General features: G+C 49.6%; 7 protein-coding genes across 7 annotated transcripts; 4 read left to right on the top strand and 3 right to left on the bottom strand.

Moving 5' to 3' along the window:
- Window positions 1–3,138: 3,138 nt before the first annotated feature.
- AO090003000883 (uncharacterized protein) lies at window positions 3,139–4,017 on the top strand (the record flags this gene model as incomplete). The annotated part of the gene is made up of 1 exon (XM_023235081.1): window positions 3,139–4,017. One exon carries the CDS (start codon window positions 3,139–3,141, stop codon window positions 4,015–4,017), a length of 879 nt encoding a protein of 292 aa, XP_023090134.1.
- Window positions 4,018–5,018: 1,001 nt separating this feature from the next.
- On the top strand, window positions 5,019–6,820 carry AO090003000884 (nitrogen permease regulating protein NPR2; the record flags this gene model as incomplete). The annotated part of the gene is made up of 4 exons (XM_001819954.3): window positions 5,019–5,061; window positions 5,129–5,557; window positions 5,629–5,765; window positions 5,819–6,820. 4 exons carry the CDS (start codon window positions 5,019–5,021, stop codon window positions 6,818–6,820), a joined length of 1,611 nt encoding a protein of 536 aa, XP_001820006.3.
- A 347-nt stretch (window positions 6,821–7,167) lies between these two features.
- AO090003000885 (histone acetyltransferase NGG1) lies at window positions 7,168–9,306 on the bottom strand (the record flags this gene model as incomplete). The annotated part of the gene is made up of 3 exons (XM_001819955.3): window positions 7,168–8,154; window positions 8,205–8,653; window positions 8,778–9,306. 3 exons carry the CDS (start codon window positions 9,304–9,306, stop codon window positions 7,168–7,170), a joined length of 1,965 nt encoding a protein of 654 aa, XP_001820007.1.
- Window positions 9,307–11,237: 1,931 nt separating this feature from the next.
- AO090003000886 (uncharacterized protein) lies at window positions 11,238–11,975 on the top strand (the record flags this gene model as incomplete). The annotated part of the gene is made up of 1 exon (XM_001819956.3): window positions 11,238–11,975. One exon carries the CDS (start codon window positions 11,238–11,240, stop codon window positions 11,973–11,975), a length of 738 nt encoding a protein of 245 aa, XP_001820008.3.
- A 629-nt stretch (window positions 11,976–12,604) lies between these two features.
- On the top strand, window positions 12,605–13,626 carry AO090003000887 (uncharacterized protein; the record flags this gene model as incomplete). Its single annotated transcript, XM_001819957.1, has 2 exons — window positions 12,605–12,981; window positions 13,176–13,626. The coding sequence occupies 2 exons, from the start codon at window positions 12,605–12,607 to the stop codon at window positions 13,624–13,626; spliced, it is 828 nt and encodes a 275-aa protein (XP_001820009.1).
- Window positions 13,627–14,080: 454 nt separating this feature from the next.
- Window positions 14,081–14,928, bottom strand: AO090003000888 (uncharacterized protein; the record flags this gene model as incomplete). Its single annotated transcript, XM_001819958.3, has 4 exons — window positions 14,081–14,274; window positions 14,325–14,637; window positions 14,691–14,836; window positions 14,892–14,928. 4 exons carry the CDS (start codon window positions 14,926–14,928, stop codon window positions 14,081–14,083), a joined length of 690 nt encoding a protein of 229 aa, XP_001820010.3.
- A 3,890-nt stretch (window positions 14,929–18,818) lies between these two features.
- On the bottom strand, window positions 18,819–19,763 carry AO090003000890 (uncharacterized protein; the record flags this gene model as incomplete). The annotated part of the gene is made up of 2 exons (XM_023235082.1): window positions 18,819–18,884; window positions 19,179–19,763. 2 exons carry the CDS (start codon window positions 19,761–19,763, stop codon window positions 18,819–18,821), a joined length of 651 nt encoding a protein of 216 aa, XP_023090135.1.
- Between the last annotated feature and the right edge of the window lie 3,154 nt (window positions 19,764–22,917).

The raw sequence follows: 22,917 nt of genomic DNA on the forward strand, positions 1-22,917 counted from the left end.
GAATCCTCTCGAGACAAAGTTTCTCTAGTTGCTCTAGTGCCAGCTCGTTTGGGATTTCGAGCTCGTGAATCTGATACAAGTCACCACCTCCGCCTCCAGCTCCAACTTCGGGTATTTCCGAGCCGTCATTCGTTCGACTAACGATCGGGATTATATAAACCGGGTTCTTCGATGAAATCGCCGAGCATTGTACGCCTGGCTCACAGCTATGGATGCGGCATCCTTCGTCTTCGCTCAGACAGCCAGGAACAAATCTATTCCCGAGCTCGAAGCCACAAAGAGCAGATGCTTCGCCGCTCCTCCCCTGTTGAGCGGAAACGAGCGACCTATACAGACCTATTTGGTACCGATCCACATGGATCTGTTTCGTTAGCATAGAATCACAGTAATGGGGATGTAACGTATGTATACTTTTGAGTTGAGAGCAGCAGAAAGAGCCATCCAGACTTCCTCATATCCGAAAGTCCATGCTCGGAAGTAGAATGTAGTGTCCTCTGAGTAGGATGCCACTTTCTGCAGAAGTTCTGCCAATCCGTTTGCCTTGGATGGGAATGTACGGTATATAGACGAGTGACGGGCAAATGTACTATCGAGATAGATCTTATCCAATCGCCTACCACCTAGAGTGTAGGGAATGAGGACTGGATGTCGGATAAGGCTGTCGACCCACCAAGACTCCGCTGTTATTTGTCAGAGTTATGGATCATCAAGTGAAGTGCTTTGTGAGGATACATACCACGAATGTCACCGGTGTAGAGAATGGATTTTCCACTACCTTCGATGAGAAACATCACCGCGCCCGTACAGTGATTGGCGTCTAGCAGGGTAACTCTGATGGATAGCCGAGGGTTGAGTTCGATCTCCGTCGGCGTGTTTAGAGGGATCGGCCGCTATGTGATATTAATAGGAACCAGAGAGTATCATGGGGAGAGAAGTCACCAAAAGTTTGGATAGATGTTTGTAATGCAACCTCCGGGATTCAAGGATGCCTCTACTGAAATTCATGCGGTGAGGATATTTTTCGATGTGCAAGAGCAGCTATGAATGAATTTAGTACCCCATATGCTCGGGGCAGGGGTAGGGGTGAATTGATGGATCAATACCTCTTTAGTTGCTGCCGAACAGTAGATGAATGGAGCTCGGAAGGACTCCAAGCCCTGGAGATGATCACTATGGACATGGCTAAGGAAGCCGGCCAGTGGAGGAGGCCTCTCTGGGTTTTTGCGAAAGTAATCGACTTTTGTCCTTTAGTGGCTACGGCCTTTTACAATGTGCGGTAGTGTTGCTCACTCTGGATATAAGGGAATTCTATCCGGTTATTAGATTTTATGAATCTGAAGTAATGGACCATCCACACGTACCTTGGACGATCCCGTCAAAAGTCGACATGGGGATATAGCACAATTGAATGAGTATCTAAGGTCATTATACTTCGGAGTGGACCGTTAAAGCAGTACGTAGTTCGTGAAAACCATGCGATAAGAAACAGATGATGATAAGGCAGCCTGTTATCCTGAGGTGTCGAAGGCGGAGTGGGATTGGTACGTATAACAAGTGCCGGTTATACCCCAAACTCCCCCAATGGAGGAACGGATTTCGTAGACCGATTCTTGGGGAAATCTTACCGCTCCTTCATGCTTCCTAGTGATCCAATAAGAGAGAAGAAACCATGATGATTTGCTAAGTTCTCTTCTGCTTCTTTTCCTAATGGGTCATTTTCGTTCATCTCCGCTAATCGAAGCGGTGACTTAGTAATGACAACAATTTTCTCCGACAGTTTTGAAATGCAACAAACAGTATTCCATGTCTAGACCTTCTATCAATAGCCCTTTCGCCTCTTCACCCCGTTAGGACTCCTCCAGTCGAGTACCTACATGGGCCCCTGCCTGAGACCTAGACCACCCGAGTCGGATCGTCGACCAAGTGGCCTTGCAGGCGACCAGCGCGAGGCGAGAGTGGATGAGAGACCCGCTCGCCAACGCAGTCTTGCTCAGGGCGTTTTTGGATGGAGAAGCATTATTCTGTTGTCCCCGAATTAAAGTTGGCTAACTCACTCACAGTCACTAGTCAAGAATACTCCACGCAGTTGTTCCTTATGCGCTGTTCCATGCATGCATGACGGTGTTGTCAGCAGACATCATGATTGTTCATTTTCAGATGAAAATTCTCATATATAATAGACATCTCGCTCCATTTTTGGTTTCTTTTTCTTCTAATTTGTCTCCCACCGTTTCAACTACTACTATAGTAATTCATAATTTCCAATCACTCGTCTGCCGGCTGCATTGATTGACATCCTCCTCTTCTTAGTACCGTCATGGGCATTTCTGTCTTCTAGTTTCAGGAGACGGAATTTTTTTTTAGCTTTGGGTCGCCACTTGTGCCTGAGGCCAAAGCTCTCTCGGAGAAGTTTCACCTTATCCTGTCCCAGGGGCTAGGAAGGTCCTTTTCATTTGTGAAAGAGAAAATAATAGAACAATAAAAAGAAAAACAAAAGAAAAAGGAAGGGAAAGCAAAGTCGGCTACCGACATACAACTCTTCCTCCAAGGCATTCATCACCCGACTCTGTTTCTTCCCATTGCCATCACCCAATCTATGGGCAAAGAAGTGAACTATTGACACATCACCCACCACTACTGCACGGTTGTATGCGTTGGACGTCCGCCCATTGATCTCTCCGCTTGCTCATTGGAAGATCCCGTATTTGTTGTTTCTGGTTGAGGTACTCCTGACGACGCGAATCAGCCAGCTGAAACTCTAGTGAGATCTGCTATTCTAGATCGCTATTTGTCCGTCATTTTCCTACTATTGAATTGGCGATCCCCATCTCGCTCCCTTCCGCAAACAGGGCAGTTGGAATCTGGAATTTGCTATTTCACTTGCCCTTCCCGTTTCTATTCCTTTTCTCCTAAATATAGCAGGCGGTTCTAATCCCTGTCAACTAGGACTTTTTCTCTTTTTTCCTTCTTTATCTCTTTGTGGAAATTACCAACCCTTGAAGCCGTGTCTCTCAGCGGATCCCCTATCTTTTTACCCCAGCTTTGACTTCTAACGGATATTTGAGACGGTTCAATCACCAACTACTTCTGTCGCATACACTCCGTACGCAACATCGTACACTTTGACATCCCTTCACCATGCACAAACCTTCCCTAGCTCAGATTGTGCACAATGCAACCTTTCCGCGCCCGCGCACGAGCGATCCAGCGACATTCTCAGCTCATATCACCCGTAACCTCGTTCCCGAAGTTCGGATCGAAACCTCGACTTTCTATGGATCGCTGGACACCGTTGAAGCTCAATATCCTGGTCTTGATTATTTCTATGGTCCGCATCGCATGAGGCTGAGTCGGTTTCCTTGGCATCGTCGGCTTTTTAGAGTCTTCGACGAGCTCGGTTTAACGGAGGCCGAGATATCCTCGCTGTGTCGCTGGGAAGGTACCAAGTCGGCACGTGAGCGGTATGAGAAGGAAGAGGGCGTCAAGGTACAAGATACAACGGCCAATGGTGTCCGACCCGCGTCGCCATCCCCGCTACCTTCGGTTGAGGTTCATTTCGAAGATGGCCCAGAGCGGGTGAGAGAACCAGAGGTCAAGGTTGAAGCACGCGAGCACTTCGTTCCCGTGACTGACACCATTGATGACCGTGGTGTCGACTGTGATATACCTCAGAAGGTTGAAGAAGAGTCAAGCGACGAGGAAATGGAAAGCTGTGGCGTGGAACTGAATCATCGTCTTCTTGCAGCAAGTGCCGCCCGCGAACGAGGCGCCAATGTTCCGCTGGACGAGGACTGGGAGCAATGGTTGAAGGAGGCTGGCGAGCGAGGAAGTTACGTCGACATAATCAATGCGATCCGAAGAGGCCAACCGTTGGATTTCTTGTATGACATGCCGTACCTTAGTAGTAGGACAGGCGCTAGACGATCCGTGTCGCTCTCGGAACGTACGTCCACCTTGCTCGCGGCGAGCACTTCTATTCGACGCCCTCCTCATTCTCCGTCAGGAACAGCACGATAAGACCCACACGGAATGATGCTCAGTTCGATTTGTTTTTTTGCGTATCCTTGCAGTTTCTCAAGTTTTAGCAGGCAGGCATGTTTTCCATCTAGGTGCATTTATGGCGCATCAGCGGCGGTTTCTTCTCTCTTTTCTCCAACTCTGCGGGACGTATTACTCTGTTCGATCGTTACTGTGGACCGCGATTAGGCTTCTTTCTCTCACTTTTCCCGACCGCTGATTGTTATAGAATTCCTTGCGTTTAGCCCTCCCGTTGATTCCTTTAATACCCCTCCTGTCTATGTCGTATCTCGTTGCAGCATTGCATAAAATGGCCATTGGTGTTTTTCGTCCAGAAAGTGACTTCGCCGAGATGCATTCATAATATCCGTAGTTCTGGCTTCAAAAGTTCGTTGCGTCCTATGTTCTTTTCGGTCCTTTGGTCTCGCCATGAACGGTCTCCTGGCTGATAAGAACAATCTGAAGGTCCATACTTAGTTCACTCTCACTCGAAAACTAACCCAGTACGATTTGTTTAACTACCCTCGTCTGGGGATTACTAAGTTACTTAGGAGACGCCTCTTTGGGTGACAGCTGCCAGGCACACGAAGACTGGTGGTCGACTTCACTTAGGTATATAATGTTATCTACTTCCTAGGATAGGGATAATGACTAGTCAATGAAGCTTAGTTTTGGTGTTGCTCTTATTGATACCTGTAGATCTAGGTCGCACGAGGATTTCCTTGTTCTAGTATAGATCTAGATCACCGGTGATAACGTGAGTGCTATCTTTGTCACGGGGTACTACTGGAGCTTCAAGGCTCCACTTCTAAGTAGAGCTCCCCGCCATAGTCCCTCTCCACTCCCTTCACACCGCAAACATCTCCCCAATTCTTTGCGCCGGTAACAGAGAATGTGCTTATGCTATGATGCAATTACGCTCTTAAAATGATGCTCTCTAGCTTACTATAGCACTTGCGACCACACTCCTCCCCCACTCACTCGTCACCCCTACAACCACCATGATCAAAGCGATCTTCTACAGCAAGTTCGACACTCAGGAGGGTAAGCAAATAATTCAACCTCACTTGGATCTCAAGTAAGGTAGTCAATTGACCCATACAATCTTTAGGACCTAAGGTCGTTCACCAAGTTCCCGATGGCGCGATAGTTCCCTCCGCGACCGCTCCGTCGCAACCCCTCTTCCTGACCTTTTCCGACATCTCCTTCTTCGTGATTCCCCGTCAAGAGCTATGCGGAAACTTGATGCAGGTTTGCACGAATGGATACCGGATACTTGGTTACCCGATCTGCATGAAGTCCCTCCGCTATGACCGCAACGAATTCATCTTTAATTTTTGCATCGTGCTGGCGGAGGAAGAAGATTTTAGCACGTACAAGAGTGTAGTCCAGAAACTTGCGGACCTGATGCATGGGCTGGAGGAGCAAGGTCAATTTTTGTCCAGAGATCATTCAAAGAGCGGCGAGGGGAAGGTCTACAGCTTGTGTGAGACATTGATGGAGGATCTAAATAACTATTGCGAATGCATGATTCCCATTGGTACGCGCCTTACTACACTCAGCAGGGAGGGGGGGAAGATGAAAGAAGGCTAGATGCTAACTTGAACACAGACGAATTAAACACCTTGAATATCAAGCTGTTCCCTATCTACCCCTCTCCTCCGTCTGTCAAAGCCTGGCACGTCCCCTTGTTCACTGTTCGATACCAAACCTTCATGGATGAGAATTGGGATCTCACCATGCAACGAGTATGCCTCCCATAACATTAAGATAGCTCTGGTACAGTTTTGACATAATATAGATCGTCCCTCACATCAATGGTGTCAACAGTATCCGCATAATTTCCATCCTTGCCGACACAGACTTCTCTCTCACCTGCCGCGCAATCCGGCATTTGCTCTACTACAATTGTCTCTTCCTCCTCGACATCTTTTCTTTCTCTGCAATTTACGCTCCCACAGCTCAATTCAGCTCGACGATTGCCTCAAACGAGGACATGCAGCGAGAATGCGCACGCTATGTCAACACTCTCTTTGCATCCCCTGCTGCCGTATCAACCTTCGCGAATCCTACCCGAAGCTATGACCCAGACGCTGTATGGCCACCCCTCGGTGAAATCGTCACAGGCACTACCGCCAACGTCGACATAGCCAGCAGCATTGGCAGTGCTAGTTCCAGGAGCCCTAGCCCAGCTCCTACCATCACAGCGCCAGGTAGCACAGCAGCGACAATAGAGGACCAACCGGAAAGAGAAGTGGTCGACGGGGTCGGGCTAGTCGAGCTTTACGCCAGCCTCAAACAAGGCCAAAGCGTCAAACAATGGTATATGCACCATAGCCGACAACTAGCCCACATCGACATCCGTCGCTTCATCACCTTTGGAATCATCAAAGGGTTCCTATACCGTGTACACAAGTACGCCTACGCGACAGGTTTTCCCGCTCCACCCTCGAAATATCACCATCACCACCATTATCACAGTCAGGTAACCAGCGGTCCATCATCCAGAGGTCCCGGAACAGGGACCAATAGTCCCTATGCGTCAAGTGTAGGGGATGAGCCAGCGCCCATCGCTGCGCATCAGCATGATGGACCTTCGACCTCCGTGCACAGCGGGAGCCGTCCAGGGACGGTGATCGAAGATGAGGATGATGAAGACTACATCGACGATAAGACTTTGTCCAAATACCTCGATGGAATGCATTGCTTTGATCAAATATGCACTGAACTGGAAATCAGCGAAAAGGAATTTACCGCTAGGCTGAAGCGGTATCCCGGGGAGGTGTTAATCATACACCGATGACCTATTTCCGGCGAAACCTATCTTTTTTTTACTAGGATTTAATGATACCCTATAAATGAACGCATTAGATTAAGGAACATCTTTTAAGTGTGAATTTTCGTCATTATTGAGTACTTCTGCGATGATCATGTACCCTCCTTCTAGTGTAAACCCCAACGCCAAACACATAAAGCCCTCGTAATCGACGCTCAAATCAAACCTTTTGACTTCAACAATACCCAAGCCCCGGTTTGAATGATCGTGCAAAGCAGACATAATCGAGATCAAAAAGGACATCTGAAATGTGCATGGAAAGTAGAAAATATAAACCGTCATAGTAAAAACTGCATGAGGAGCAAGCGAAGAAATCACTCCTGCTCCTCATCCCAACCTTCAACTTCCGCCTTCTCGTACTCCGCCATGAGCGATGGGTCAAAGACCGACTCATTATTCCTCGGCACAGAAGTCTTGCAATCTTTGAAAATCGGCCCAATACAGTCACGCCAGCGCTTGCGTCGGTCCATGAGAGTGCGAGCGACGTCGCCGATAGCGGGACGACCCACACCAGCGGCACTGACAACGTGGCTGCCGCCGCCAGCTCCGCCCGGCCTGTGCTTGGCCTGGGAGCCCTTCTTGCTCTTCCCTAATGTCCGGGTACGCTTGAGATAGGCCTGTTGTACCTGGGAGTCGAGATCGTCGTGGATGGTCATGTACTCCTGGTATGCCATGCGCTCACGGGCAATTTCTAGGAGTCTTGCTTTTCGGGCGCTGTTGACGATCATTTGCTTTTTAAGTTCGCTTTGCAGGAGACGTAGTCGCTGAGCGATGTCGTCGTCATAATGGGCGTCGTAATCGGGATTGTCCTCAGCGCCGAGGAAGCCTACATGGCGGAGTTCTGCTTTGAGGCGCTCGTCGAGTTGGGCGTGGTCTAGCTTCGCGGCGGGCACTTTGAAGCCGCTTGGGGATGCATCAGGGAACGATGTCGCGGAAGGTTGGGGCTTGCTTTCTGAGTCTCCTCCTCCTATTGGGTGGTCGAGGTCCATTGCGTCGCCGAGTGAAGAGCCGTTCGGTAATTCCCCGTTGACTGTGCCGTTGGTGCCAGGGGTTTCGTCGGGAGCGCGGTGTTCGTATCGTAGTAGAGAATACAGGCGGCTAACTAATGGACCAACTGAAACCTTGTCCGTTTCCATAGTTTCGTCTGTCACTTGGTCGATGTTTCCACGTCCCTGATTCAAGGGCAGACGTTCCTTGTTACCGTTCTGGTCAACATTCATCAGCCCATCTTCCTCGGCCCAGATCTCGTTGTAGTGCCTCTTCCCACGTCGAGGCATGATGAACGGTGTCGCTCGATCGCCCTGTTATCGTTAGCTACGAGGCGTATTAAGCATCAACTAAGGGAACAAACTTTCTCTTTGAGGAAAGCAATGTCCTCCTCCATCAACGGGCGGACATATGGTTCGACGTAGGCGAGGAATGTATTCGCGCTGACCTGGTTTGTAGGCTTGGAATTGCTATAGTCTTTATCTGGAGCTACTCCAGCCATCATATGACTTAGATCACTGGCCGGGAAACGAGTGACGCTGTAGATTTCTTTCCTTTCGTCATCGGTCATGTCAGGAGTGACATCACGTATATGGTATATGGTCGGATCGTCGAATTTCACGGGATTTGGACCGAAGACTTGAATTTGTGGCACAGCAGGAGCTGGTTCAGGCTGATGCGAGTCTGAGCTATCGTCCGACATGGGTGATCCAGGAGCTTGAGCTTCTGTGTCTGCCTTCACTTTGGGGGAATTGGGTTCCGGCGGTGATAGTGACGATGTACTCTTCGACTTTTTAGAAATAGGCGATGCAGCTAAAGTAAATGAATATTAGCCTACGACTGCAACATACAGTGCCATGAATTCGAAGGGGGTTGTCGGCCTATGAGCGACGGGGCTGGACTGCGGTTAAGGTGAATGTGAGAAGTGTCAACTTACCACCCTCCACCTTGGTTTCCGCACCATCTTGTCGAGAAAGTTCATGAGCGCCATGAGCTAATGGGCGATCTTCCTTTGAACTACTGCCCCGTTCTTTGCGCTTCTTTAATTTCCCTCCCTTGGGAACTTTCGATTCCTCCTCTTCATCATCTGCCTCGCGCTTCATTTTCGGACGGTCGGTGTCGTGCTCAGGTTCCTCCACTACCTCCTTTCGCTTTTGAGACAGCTCTCTGATGCCAGCATCGCATGCATCGCTACGAGCTTCTGCCAGCTGACTGAGTGTCTTGAGATGCTCCATCAATGTCTCCAGGGACTTCGAGTCGGGTATAGGACCGACCCCGCCCATCCGATCCAATATCTCTCCATATTGCGCGGTGACTGGAACGAGTAGTTTCGATACATCATTGTCGAGGTAGCTGGATACAGGGGCGGCGGTCGGGGCACTGAAACTGGAGTTGGGTGTGGTGTTTCGGCTTCGAGAGGGGCGCGCTTCACGGCCTTTCCCTTTCCCTTTGCTTGCGGATGGCATGATGTGATGACGGCCCGAAAAGGTGTTTAAACTTGAGAAGTGGGTTGTGCAGCTGTATGTTTGTTTTGGATGGCTTTAATATTCCATTATTTTCGGTTTCCGGGCAGGGTTTGGCGTTTCAATTGTATGGCTTATGAGGCTTCATGAAGCGCGCTTCGGCAGCTGGTCGCAGTTCGAAAATATAAGCCCTGCAAGAGGCTCTGGCCGTGTTCTCTTCTGTACTCCATCATTATCAGGATATCGCGATGTTTCCCCAGACTTGGCACGTGAGGTCACATGAATACACGTGATGAGATAATCGGTGATCTGGATTAACGATTGCCGAATATAGTAAGCGATTGGCAAGTGGAGATCCTTCATTCGATGTAAACTGAAATTCTACTGCTTATCTACCAATGCTGCCAGTATCACCACGAGTTGGCCCGTGTTACCTATGGGCATCATGGCTAGACGTTTCATAGTCCTCCCTACGAATCAAAGCCACTCATAATGCAATGCAGGTGGCTTTACTCTCCCTATGCCGCTCGCTAGGGATGCGCATACATACATCCATGGGTGGCCGCATTCTTATCTACTCGACGAGATAGGTTTCTTCACCCGTCAACATTCCGGGTGGCGAAGTGCGTTGCTTCCATTTTTCTATCTTTTTGTTGTGGGTATGTAAATGGCTCGTCACACTGACGGCGGAGATATCCGAAAACGTCATGCAGTCCAGCTGCGAACGGCAGCCCGAAGGCAGTGCCATGGAGAAAAGTCTGAATTCAACAAGATATCAAGGGAGGAATACAACCACTATACAGGAACAGGGAGAAAATTTTTCTCTTCACCGCAACCACTTTATGAGGTGTGGCAGCAGTGGAAGCGACTATCACGGCCAACCATGCGACCTGTCAAACATTCCGCTTGAAACCATCGAATTCAATCCTTGCATTCCATGGATTTAGCTGCAATACTTTAGATTCTGTCTCGACCGCGCAATTTAATCAAGATGTTTTGTTCATTTCATCTCTGAGCCCCGATTTTCTTGTTGTAAAGCAGTTCCTGTTACTTCGCCATGTGTATGGTCCATATGAGTGTTACTTTCGAAAACGCCGTGTTATTGTCCTCGATACCGTTGATTGGAACCGAATCCACCTTTCACAGTATATGCGAGAAACAAAAAACCAATAATGTCTCCACCTGCTGCTGCGAAATCTCTCACCACAGCTGCCACGCTCTTTCCAGGTCCAGGGAGAGCGATAAACACTTCTTCATCGGCCAACGTACGTCTCAAGGGTCTCCACATATTGTATGAAGGGAAATTCTTACATTGAACGACAGGACAGCGCGAGCTTCCGTTTCGTAGTGGATGGTACGGTTCGAACACTGTCCTCCCAAAGTACTCCAGGAAATGCCCCAATACGAGGACTCTTGTTCGTTCCTAGTCTCGATGTTGAGGATTCGTGCAACAATCTCACCGCTCCATTCATACCTCCCAATGTCACCCGCCATCCCGACGTGGATAGATTCAGGTTTCAGACCATAGGCCTTGCGCCATGGGTGAACGCTAAGTGTGCTGAGTCGTTCATTGACGCCTCGCAGCGCGTAGGTTCCGATGCGCTAGTGTTCTACTTGCCTGCGAGCAATAATACCAAACCGCCGCCAGCTGAAGATCCGGCGTGGTCATTGAGGGACGGTGGGGATTGGAAGAACCGAAACATCCTCCCCGTGTATGCGATTCCTGGTCCAGCGGGTGTGACTCTCATGAATCAGCTGGCATGGTATTCGGGGAACACAAGCCATGCGTACAATGGTCACAATGCTTCCGCCTCTGTGACAGGTCGGCCTGACATACGGCTGCTTAGCCTTATTGATTTTGGTAATACTAAGTGTACCAATTGTCATCCGTGACGAATGCTAATAAGTGGTCTTTAGAGAGGGATCAAGGTAAAATGCCCAGTCTCTGGGGGTTCATTCTTGCCATCTTAGGGACAATCTTGGTTCTCAGCATGATTGTTCTGCTTTGTTACCAACTGGTACAGAAGAGGCGTCGGGAGAGGCTGCAACGGAGGATTGAGTCTGGAGAGGCAGACATGGAGATGCTGGGTCTGCACCTCATGAAAGTCCCACAGGAGATCTTGGATACACTGCCGATATACACATATCCGGATTGGAGCGCATTGGGTGACACCCCCGAGTCCAACGACAAGAGTTCCTTACGGTCCAAAGAAGTCCAAGAATACACGGAGGAAAAGGAGAAAACACTCACAAATCCCGACGCCATCACAGCGGACGGGGTACGGGATGACAAGCAAGAAAGCCAAGAAAAAGAAGAGCCGGGAGACGAACAATCATCGGGCGATGCCAACAACTCCCCCAGCGCGCCGTCCCGTTCGTCGTCAATCAGCACCTGTGCCAAAGGCCGCCCTCCCAAGCTCAAGAGGCTGAGCCATTCGCAGACCACATGTGCCATCTGCCTCGAGGACTTCGTCCCGCATGATTCTACTGTCCGCGAGCTCACCTGCAGTCATATTTTCCACGTCGAGTGCATCGATGCGTCGCTGACGCGGAATAGCTGTCTATGTCCGATGTGCAAGAAAAGCGTTTTTCCGCCAGGGTACTACCCGGTGCCCATCACCAATAGGGTAGTCCATCGAGATTTCATGATGCGGAGGGCGAATTCGGCTTGAGTTGGACTTTGTTCGGGCGTCGGTTTGTGTGGCTGTCTTTGGTGGATATACGTTATGATACCCTGCGTGTTTGGTTGTTTGTTTTTTGGTATAGGTCATATCCTTATAAAGCATAGATCTCCAGCTGTTGAATTTGGGTCTTGAGGATTTTTATCGTGTTTCCGTACATTCTTGTTTGGTAGAACGAAAGATAGCATTCAGTACTGGGGAAAGATCTAAGGGTAACAAATATAACATTATTTATCGTTATCTCGTACCCGGCATATAGAACAGTTAAAAATATAGTTACGCGAGGATAAAGAGGCGTTTTGTATAGAACAGAATGCTCTCAAAACTCTCAAACGATGATCATCATTTCACTATAGGTTATTTTATTGACTCCAAACTGCTCAATGTGATATTCAAAACATGCATTGGGGTATATACACCTCAGAAATATAGAACCGACTCCGTCTACGTCACTCAACACCCTTATCGATAAGACACAATAAATCTTCTCCACCAAAACTCACTCCCTCACCTCCAACACCCCAAAACACAACTATCTCCAAAACCTCCTCCCCTCAATTCCTCTCTCCTCCTCTACCCCCGCAACCAACCAAAAGAAAGAAAAGAAGGAACGAAAAAAGATGGTAAAACCACTAACCTTCAAAGGCGACAAGCCCAAAAAGACCAAAAAGCGCAGCGCGCCCTACCCACCCAGCAAACCAACCACAACGAAACTCACACAAGAAGAAACCGCCGAGCAAGAAAACACAGCCGAAGATCAGAGCTGGGTGTCAGCGGACGCGCCCTCGGACATCGCGGGCCCCGTTATCATCGTTCTCCCCTCCGACCCTCCGACCTGCATAGCTAGCGACGCCAATGGGAAGGTCTTCGCGAGCGAGATCGAGAATTTGATTGAGGGGGATCCGGGCACGGCGGAGCCGCATGATGTTCGGCAGGTTTGGGTTGCGACGAGGGTTGCGGGTACGGAGGGGATTAGTTTTAAGGGGCAGCATGGGAAGTATGTTTCCCTTCCCTTTCTTTTTTTTACCCCTTTTTCTTTGTTTTGAAGGGAGCTTTGGTGTGGATTGGGTTTGTTGAGAGTTGTCGTTGTTATTGTTGTTGTTATTGTTGATGTTGTTGTTGATGTTGATGTTGTTGTCTTATCCCCATTTGGGGGGGAATGAAGGAACGTTGGCTAATGTCTGAGATTAGGTATTTGGGCTGCGACAATTATGGAATTCTGAGTGCCGCGTCATCGGCTATTTCGCATCAGGAGTCGTTTGTTGTTATTCCGTCCGAGATGCCTGGATCGTTCTGTTTACAGACTGGTGGTGGTGATAAGGAGACGTTTGTTTCTGTTACGGAGGGGAAGTCGAGTAAGGCGGCAAGCGGGAGGGTGGTTGAGGTTCGGGGCGATGCCACGAGTCTCTCGTTTGAGACGACGATGAGGATTCGCATGCAGGCGCGGTTCAAGCCGCGGATTAAGGCGAGTAAGGAGACGAAGGCGAAGGAGAAGATTAGTCGGAAGGAGTTGGAAGAGATTGTCGGGCGGAGACTGGATGATGATGAGGTGAGGAGGTTGAAGAGGGCGAGGAAGGAAGGGAATTTCCATGAGGAGGTGCTGGATGTTAGGGTTAGGGGGAAGCATGATAAGTTTGCTTGAGTTGGTTTCCTTTTTTCCTTTCCTTTTCATGCTGTTGATTCTTTGGGGTGGTGCATTGTACCAGGTCAACGGTTGAGCTTTTATTTGGATGTCTACTGGGTTTGGGTTGCCTGTGCAAGCTGGCTTGTCCGTATTACATGTTTCTTATAACAAATGGAACTCTGTGTTCTTTCATGTACCATATAGGGTTGAGGTAGCTAATTCATATGTGAATGTGGTGGTCGTGTACTAGCAATTATTGTGATATCAGGCTCTAAGATGAACTCAGATGTCACTTGGTTATCTCAATCACATCAGGCCCGGGTGATGGGTAAATAACGTCATGATAAGGTCAGTCAGTACCTTGGGGGTTGCCCTCAGGGTCCTCAACCCACTACTATTTAAGATGGAAAGCCCCGTACATCACATAAACATTCATTACTCATAAATCGGTGGTATCTCTATATACAAGAATCTAGTCAAAAGTGATAGCCGCCTTGATGGCAGACTTGTTCCTCATCGACTCCAAGCACTGCTCCCACTCTTCAAGCTTAAACACCTTATTCACGATGCCCTTGACCTTCACCTTACCAGAGTCAAGGTAGTCAATGGCAGCGGGGAACTTGTAGGTCTCGGAGAAACTTCCGAGAATAGTGATCTCGTCGCCGACTGCACCAGTGTTAGTCGCTACATACCGCATGAGCGGAAGGGGTACTTACAGATCTTGCTAGGAGGCCAGGAAACGCGGGCCTCGTTATTGTACACGCCGTACACGACGAGCTTACCGCCGCGGCGGACATAGTTAATGGAGTCCTCGAGGATCTTGACACTGCCGGTGGCTTCCACGACAATGTCGAAACCGTAGGGGTTCTCTTTCTTCAGCTTCTCGAACTGTGCGCTAGGGTCCTGACGGGACAAAGCGACATATTCATCACCAGCTTCGAGGGACTTGGCCAGGTCCATCTTCAGACCTTCGGGAGCGGCCACAACAACACGGCATCCACCGCACTGGCGGAGCAACTGAGCAAGGATCTGTTGCGTGTAAGAAAGATGCGGACCAGTCTCTCAGATATAGGTCAACTTACAAGGCCGGTGGGACCAGCACCGAACAGCAAAACGGAAGAGCCCATCTTAGGAGCGATCTTGTCCAAACCGTGAGCGGCGCACGAGGCGGGCTCGAGGAGGGTGGCATCGACATCAGAGAGGTTCTTGATCTTGAATACCCTGCCAGCTACAGAGAGTCAGCAATGGCATGGCAGTGGCTCCCAGATTCTACCACTACTTACCAGGATACGCGCAGTACTCGGCAAAGCCACCGTTCATGGTGACACCGTGAGCCTCGAAGTGTTCACAGAACAACTCGTCTCCACGGCGGCAGTAGAAGCATTCACCACAAAGCTCCGAGTTATCGGCGACGACCCGCTCGCCGACTTCAAAGCCCTTGACCTTGGGGCCAACAGCCGCAACGACACCAACAGTTTCGTGACCTGAGCACACCTATCAGTATATTATCTACTACCTCGACGGGACATGGCGACATGGAAGTCCTTGACATACCAGGAACCAAGGGGAACTAGCACAGAGTCAGCAAAGGCTCAATTGATTGAATGTTGGACAGCTGGAACCATACCTTGGCAATGAATTGACCCTCATGGATGTGCAGGTCAGTACCACAAACACCGCAAGCCTTGACCTTGACCTATAGTAATCCGTCAGCAAACGATTTGCATGGCCAGCCATACGACTATCAAGGACGACTGGCACATACCAAGACATCATTGTCACGGAGCTTGGGAAGGGGAACGTCAACAACAGCATGTTTCTCAGGCTGCTCATATCTGATATGGGAGGTCAGCTTTGACCAATTGGTTGAGCAAGGGTGCTAGGGGTCAGTTGTTACCTGAGAGCCTTCATGGTCTGAGGGAGAGACATGGTGGATGATTGTCGTTCTAAAGAGCGTCAGTGATTGCCTGTTGTTGATTGCCAAGGGAGGGGGTTCTTACAAGGATATCGAAGAGGGAGAAAGACAGGTCAGGAAGGGAAGTCTTGAGGATAAGGATATGATGATTGATTGAGTGAAGATGATAATGAAGAAAGAAAAGCGAAAGGAGGGGAAGCGAGGAAAGAGGAGATATTTGAATGTATCGATGGAGCCATGAGGATGGAGGGGGAACTGAGGGGAATGAAGTCAGTTTCACCGGAAAGGTACGAGTCCATACATCTGATCTGATACTATCCAATCCCCTACTACAATACAGTACCAAGCAGTATAACTTCTTACCAGGTTCACTGTCCTCCGGGTCCACTCGGCCAATGCCAGCAGGACCTCACCGAGTGGGTCCCATCAGTTGACTGTTTCTTTAACGTCAGAAAGCGCTGGAAGATGCGCCCAATTCGGTCTTAGCCGTATCGATGCCTTATTTACAACCCCTTGTCTGGTCAAAGTATAATACCGCACCTGACCGGGGTGATACTCCATTCGATACGATACTACTTGATCTTAACTTCCCCCGCTTACCGTCTAGTGTGGTGGTTGAGAAGACAGTCCAAACAACAACATTGAGGGTCAAAGCTACGACCAGACCAGAAAATGACTTCATAGAATCAGCCAGAACTCGGCCCCACTCGGTCCGTCGCAAACAAACAACGACTAAATCAATTTACCTACGTATTTAGGGACGGGTGACTTCACTCCCCCCCACTTCGTGTCCCGCAATAACCTCATCAAACCCCCAAACAAGGCACACGACGAGAAAAGCCAGCGAAAGGAGAACAGAGAGAACCTCCAGGAACCACCCTATCGAAACAATTTGGTTCCTGATGGGGCTGAACCTGGATTTCCATGTCAGAAGCTTTTTTCGAGACGGCGGACCCTGACCACCATCACTGATATCATCCATCCACGGAACCCGTCCATGGTTCTGGACAAGGGACACGCGCGCACTTGTATGTATGCATGTATGTCCCTCCGGAAATCCAAACCGCAAACACTCTCCACGGCTGCTCCACTTTTTTTTTTTCCCTTTCCCACCACAACCCTAGCTGTTAGGTCGGTCCTTACTGCTACTTCCCGTCAACAGAGGTTATTCCTCATTGCCTTGAAAAGGACTGAATTCACGCATCAGATGATACAGTACTTGGCGCCCATGGAAAACATGCAATATTAGTATGCATAATGGCGTTTCGAGCACGTTGCCGAGGTCGATGGAGAAGGAAAGTAGAGTGAGAAAGACCAAGAATGCTGCCAAGGCAACAATGAATCTAGCCCTTAGTGTTGGCCCTTGCTAGTCAGTCTCAGCTTTTCAGTCAATGGCATTAGGACCAGAGCGAGATCCCTGAAAGCAGTTGCGATAATATTGCCAACAGGACAGGTAGAGCAGCCTCGAATTAAATAAAGCTTGTGGCTTGGGTTGTATGACCCCAGGGCCCCCAAGTTTGCGAAATAACTTTGTGCGAAATATATATTCAATTCGAGTACTGAGAAACCCCGTTAGTTGCAAGGATATCAGCCAGGAATTCGCCTTGCAACTAACAGGGTATTGCAACTAACGGGTTTTTTACTATGATTGGCCGATAGGCTCACCGCCTGCAACACCACTAAATAGAATATATATATATAGAAAATGAAGCTACATAAGAGCTTGGAACTAGAGGAACTTTAAATCAATATTATTCACTTAACATTCCATCAGCTATCCCAGAGACCTGAGATATTACTACAGTCGATATACGAAGCGCTAAACCAAGTACCACACACATATCGTCAAGACCTTTGCTTCCTGCTCGCGAGCCCACTCAGCGAAGAGATAGATTCCCGAAGCGGAATGAGAAAAGAAAGCGTGCGAGCCTGGCATGCACTACATATCGAATAAAGAGGAAAAAGGTGAGCATTAATTTCAAGCTATTTATACAGGATACTAATTAATTATAGGGTGCTAGTGGAAGGCCGTGCAATAAATATATTACATTAAATCGCGTCTGTCTTTTTAAGCCTTTGGAGGATAGGCGTCGCAAACTATTTCAAAAACACACAGAAAGCTAAGTCAACGATCTCTCGAACGTCCTCGAATCGTTATTGAGCGTTCTTCGAGACGATACAAATAAAAATGTGCAGGCACTGCGTCTCAACATACGACAAAATGTCTTAGCACAGAATACCATAGAGGATCTACAGAAATTGCTAGTACTGGTTAAGTCCACCCGCGCGGGCGGGCAGTGTAACAAAGAGTGGCAGAAGATAAGTGTTAATCCGATCGTAGAGGGCCCAGTATAGAGGCAATAATAATCTATACAATATGAACTGGAAAGCGTGATTGTCCTGATAAGCATCGTGGCTAGCCTAGCAAGATATACAGTTGCAAACGCCCATTTCATAAGATTATCGTGAAAAATCTCTTCATACTGATGTCAGTGCGCCATACAGCCACAGTAGTTTATATGCTGTAAGTGTAATCAAAGATACTGGGCCCTGGCCCACACCGGTCTACATTGAATGGATATTTCAATACCGAGTGGGTTTGTAGTCTTACCTAGCGGAGAAACATATTAGATCTGGATGTTGACCTACTGCATTTCGTACGGTGATCAATATATCAGACTAGCGGGAATTCCAATAGACAGCAGGGTGAGACAGACTGCAAGGTAGGGACCGACTGCAGAGCAGAGACCGACGACAGAGTAGGAACCTATTAGATGGAAGGAATTTATTACAAAATAGGAACCGACTTCAGAAATAGAGACCGATTGACGAGCAGGAATACACCGTAGAGAAGGAACATCATGGAGTAGGGACCGACTGGTTCGTAGGAATTGAATGCAGGGTAGAAACCGACTGGAGGGTAGAAACCCACCATGGAGTAGGGACCGACTGGAGAGTAAGGACCGACTTCAGAGAGTAGGGAAATCCACTAATAATCGGCTAAGGATAGGACCAAAAAAAGTGAGGATCGACTGAGAGTTTATGCGGCACCAAACTGTATCGCACAGTTCCGAGAAGATACTGACAGCGGAGCAGACACCTTCCAGAACGGAACCGTGTACAGGGTAAAAATCCATGGTAAAGTAGGGACCGGCCGAAGGTGTTGGGGGAGTGAGAATCGCCTGCAGGATAAACAGTGACAACTGAGTATGGAACAGTTGAAGGTGAATGCCACGGATATACATGAAGCTTACATGATGAGCGGAGGACATACGGTGTGGCGGACCCACATAGCTCATCTGGGTTCCTCCGAACGCGAGGGAGCTTCTTTTCTTTCCCTTCCTCGCGCTACGTCTTGTATCTAGAGTCGACTATAGTTGCTCTTAACATTGATCTTCATCTTGAGACGCTATCTACCTCTACGTATACGAGAGACCCTCACAGTGAAATCCGGATCAAGTCGAGCTCCTGGGAGTTCATGGGCCAGACTCTGGGAGCGTCTGCGTGGTGAACTGGGATCACGAGGTCAGCTCTGAATCGTGAAACTTCTCGAAGTTCCGTACAGTGCCCAGACACTTTAGTTTCGTGGATCCAATTTGAAACCCCCTGTGCAGCCACTCTGAAATAGCCCGTCTGGATCATACTTTCTACTGACCTTGGTCAGGAAGCGCAGGTTCTCCTCGCCGTATCCTTCTAACGGTCGTTGCCACTGCGCACAGTAGTTCAGGTAGCGGAAACGATGACCCTTCCCGTTGGCCGTGGCGACCGCCTCGATAGCCTCAATAGTCTCACGAATAGTCGCATATACATGCCTATCATCCCCTGCTCGTTGCCAATACACGGAGAAACTGAGGATGACGAGCGCATCATCCGTTTCCTCGTGAATACCGAGCACATTCGTATCACCTTTCGCGGCCCACGAAGGCAGAAGCGGTTGCATGACAATCGTCCAGATCAGCCCCTTCACCCTCCGTAGCGACCCAATGGCCTTCTCATGGGCGGCACGTGCGGCAAATATCGTATGCAGGTCGTTCTTGATGGTTGTCGTACCGAAGGACCATCTTTGGCCTGGCGGGGAGGTGCTGCTCATTTCAATCACGGCGGAAGTCACTGTGCGGGGTCTGAACGTGCTCCACAGGCGCCAAAGAGACGCGAACCTTGAAGTCTTCCAATAATCTGGCCAGCCCTTGGGTTCTTCCGACAGATTCGTATAGGCCAGGTGAACCGTGACTATCTGCATGCCTACCGGCTGTACGTATGTGAAGCAGGTAATGGGGGGTGCCGCGTGGGGATCGACATCTGCACGACCGATCTTGGGATCCGAGCGTTTTACGCTGTCATGGAAGGCTACGATTGCCTTGGCTGACTGAGAATTGGGGGCGTACAAAAATCCGCTCCAGATCTTTGTTGACGGAAAACATCGCACCGTAAAGCGCGTGACAACGCCGAAGTTGTTTGAGCCGCCTTTCAGGGCACGCCAGAGGTCGGAATGTGACTGGGCGGTGGCCGTGACGATGTTCCCGGACGCAAGAACAACTTCGTAGGCGAGGACATTTGAACACGCCAGGCCGAAGCGAGGTGTGAAAAAGGATATCCCGCCTATATAGATGGTCAGCTGAAACGCATCGACGGGGAACAGTTATCTGACCCCCCAGTGTATACCCAGCCACCCCAACGTCGGAGCTTCTGCCTCCTACCGCCGTAAGACCCTCACGATCTAGGAGGCGCAACACATCGACCCACCGGGTCCCTGCTCCAAGGGCTACGCTTTCTCTGTCATCAGAGACCGTGACCTCCCGCATCAGAGTCAGGTCGATCAACACGCCTCCTTTGGCGCTTGCACCTCCAGGAACAGGAGACTGACCGCCTCCCCGGACAGCGAACAGGACATCGTCACAACCCCCGGTTGACGGCCTTTGTCTGCCATGTTCCCGCTTGAGGATGTTGATGACGCTGGCTACCTCACTAGCCTCTCGTGGCTGAACGATGCAGGCTTGCCTGACCTCGCGCTCCTGCTGGGCCCAGTAGGAGTCTATAGACTTGCGGAAGGCGTCCTTATCACTGTGTGAAAGTACAATGTGTGGCAGCGCCTCTACGAGCTTCTGACTTATCAGACTCTGGTTCGTTGGAAGCTTGAGCTGCCGTTGCGCTCCAGGGGGGTATTTCGTCCTTCTAAGAACCCAAAGAACCGCCGTCACGGCTGATGCAATCCCCAACAAATACAGAAGATTGGCCATGTTCTTTTATGGCTGGAGTCACAGGGGGTAGTTTGACCGACAGGGCCCCCGTCAGCTGCCATGACGGTAAGGGGCCGCAGACGACTTCGAATCTCACGTGCGTTGGAGGCTGGGGTCGTTGGGTCAGCGTGTAGCCACTAACTTGATTGGTATCAATGTCGCCAAGAAACTATCGAGCCAGTATGCGACGTGGGAGGCGATCTGTGAAACTTCTATGGACGTCAGCATTAGAAGCGCTCCGCCGACCCAAAGGTGGGGCTAGCACGACTTGAGACGGCGAACGCGACTCACCCGTGGTTCTCTCCTGCGTCTCCGCGAAGTTGATCCGAGATATAAAAATATTCTCCGCCTTACCTCGACAATTGTGAAGAATCTGAAGATCAGGCAAGCTGTGGACCGGTAGTGTGTCAGCTTTATGAGCTCCACCTGTCATCAGGAACAACGCCAGAAGGTCTATTCGCTTGCACAAAGCTACATTTTTACATTTTGTTTTCCCTTAGGGACTCTTTCCCCCTCAGGGACTTCGCCACCAACCCCTTCTTACAACCCCCCCCTCTTCTCCCCGCGGACTTTTTTCCATCATATCGCCATATCTCCTTATTCTGATATATATATATATATACCGCTTTTCTATTCGCCGATTTGAGTCCCAGATGGGATCCAAATCACCCAATCGGCCTCCTGCTCCGTTGGACGTGTTGGAGGCTTGAGGTGATTGGCAGAGACGCCGATCATGTGTCATGGTCTGAAACGCCGTGGCCTTGGGTTGTAACTATAAGAAGCAGGGTCACCGCCGTGGATGGGACCTTCAGCGCGCCCTTTAGTGAGCCACTGACTGTGGAAAATGATGCGCCAAAACGGAAGTCTCCTTATAAGCCCTTCCAACCCCGCAGCCATGGCTAAGTCACTCCGCAGCTGCTATTGTTTCCATCTACTTGCCAATTTCATCCCCTAACAGGGTGTTCACGTTGTTGTCTAATATATCGCCTGCGTGTATACTTCCGTCTCCTCCGTACACTATGTCTCCCCCAACACGGTTCTTTGGATTCTTCCAGGCAAAGCAGGCCCCCCAGAGCCGGCTCTCGCCGGCGGAATCGAAACAGGCCGTGGATGAGGTAAATCTAAGCTTATTGTTGAACTATTCTACGCAGGCGGTAATCTCTCCAGGCCTATGCTAGTTGCCTCGATCTTCATGCCCGCCTCGGGTCTCTTGACGATACTCAGTGGATTGAACTCTCGCATCGTTGTTCAGATCTAGGATTCGGGATTGTCGACATCCCGACAGAAGTGGGCTGTCCCAACGACTGTGCCAAGCATCGGGATAATAGCGGAGGTGGTGGAAACTTATCTATCGATAGTTCTTCCAACCCGTCGACAGTGCCGTCATCCTGCACATCTTCATGGAAACCTCAGTTCGAGAGAATCGCAAGGCAGGTCCTGGATTCGACCGGACTGCCACATATACAATCTCGACACGGCAGTGATACTCCCAGCTCAGGTCACGCGCAGGAGCACCTTCCGCTTCCAGCTTTGACCGATAATGGAATCCATGACTCGCAATCACAGGTGGATATTGTCACGGACTCTTTCTGGAATTGCCAGGATAGCTCTCAGATCCAAGACAACCAAACATCTTATGGACCAGGAAATGCTGCCGCTCTTAGCTCGATCCAGGGACTGCAAAATGATCTCATAGATTTCCATCGGAGCAGTACCCTGGATGGTATTAACGCACCCCCAGCAAATACGAACTACCACAGCCAGCTAATCTCCCCAATGATAGCAGAGGTGGACGCCGTCGATCCCTCTGAAGTAGTAACATTTCCTGTGTCGCACAGCCAGCGCTGCTCTACTGACGGTAGCCTTGCCGGGGTGAGTGGCCATGACAGGGATGTCGATCAAGTGATGACAGACGGTGATGGCGCATTCCCATGGTCACCAACGCCGGCGTCAATGTCTCTGGCGTTTCACCTATCCATCCACCCCCCTTGTTGGTGGCTATTGGCCCAGGAAACGATAATATTGTAAATTTTCAGCACCATTTAGCATCATCGTTTGAACCGGTTCGGTGTTTGTGCCTAGTTGGCACCGTGGATCTGGCGCTCTGCTTGTATCCACGAGTTTCTCGAAAGCAGGCGCTATACACGGTTCTACTGA

This window comes from Aspergillus oryzae, chromosome 2 (genome assembly GCF_000184455.2).
Source record: "Aspergillus oryzae RIB40 DNA, chromosome 2".
Taxonomy (NCBI): domain Eukaryota; kingdom Fungi; phylum Ascomycota; class Eurotiomycetes; order Eurotiales; family Aspergillaceae; genus Aspergillus; species Aspergillus oryzae.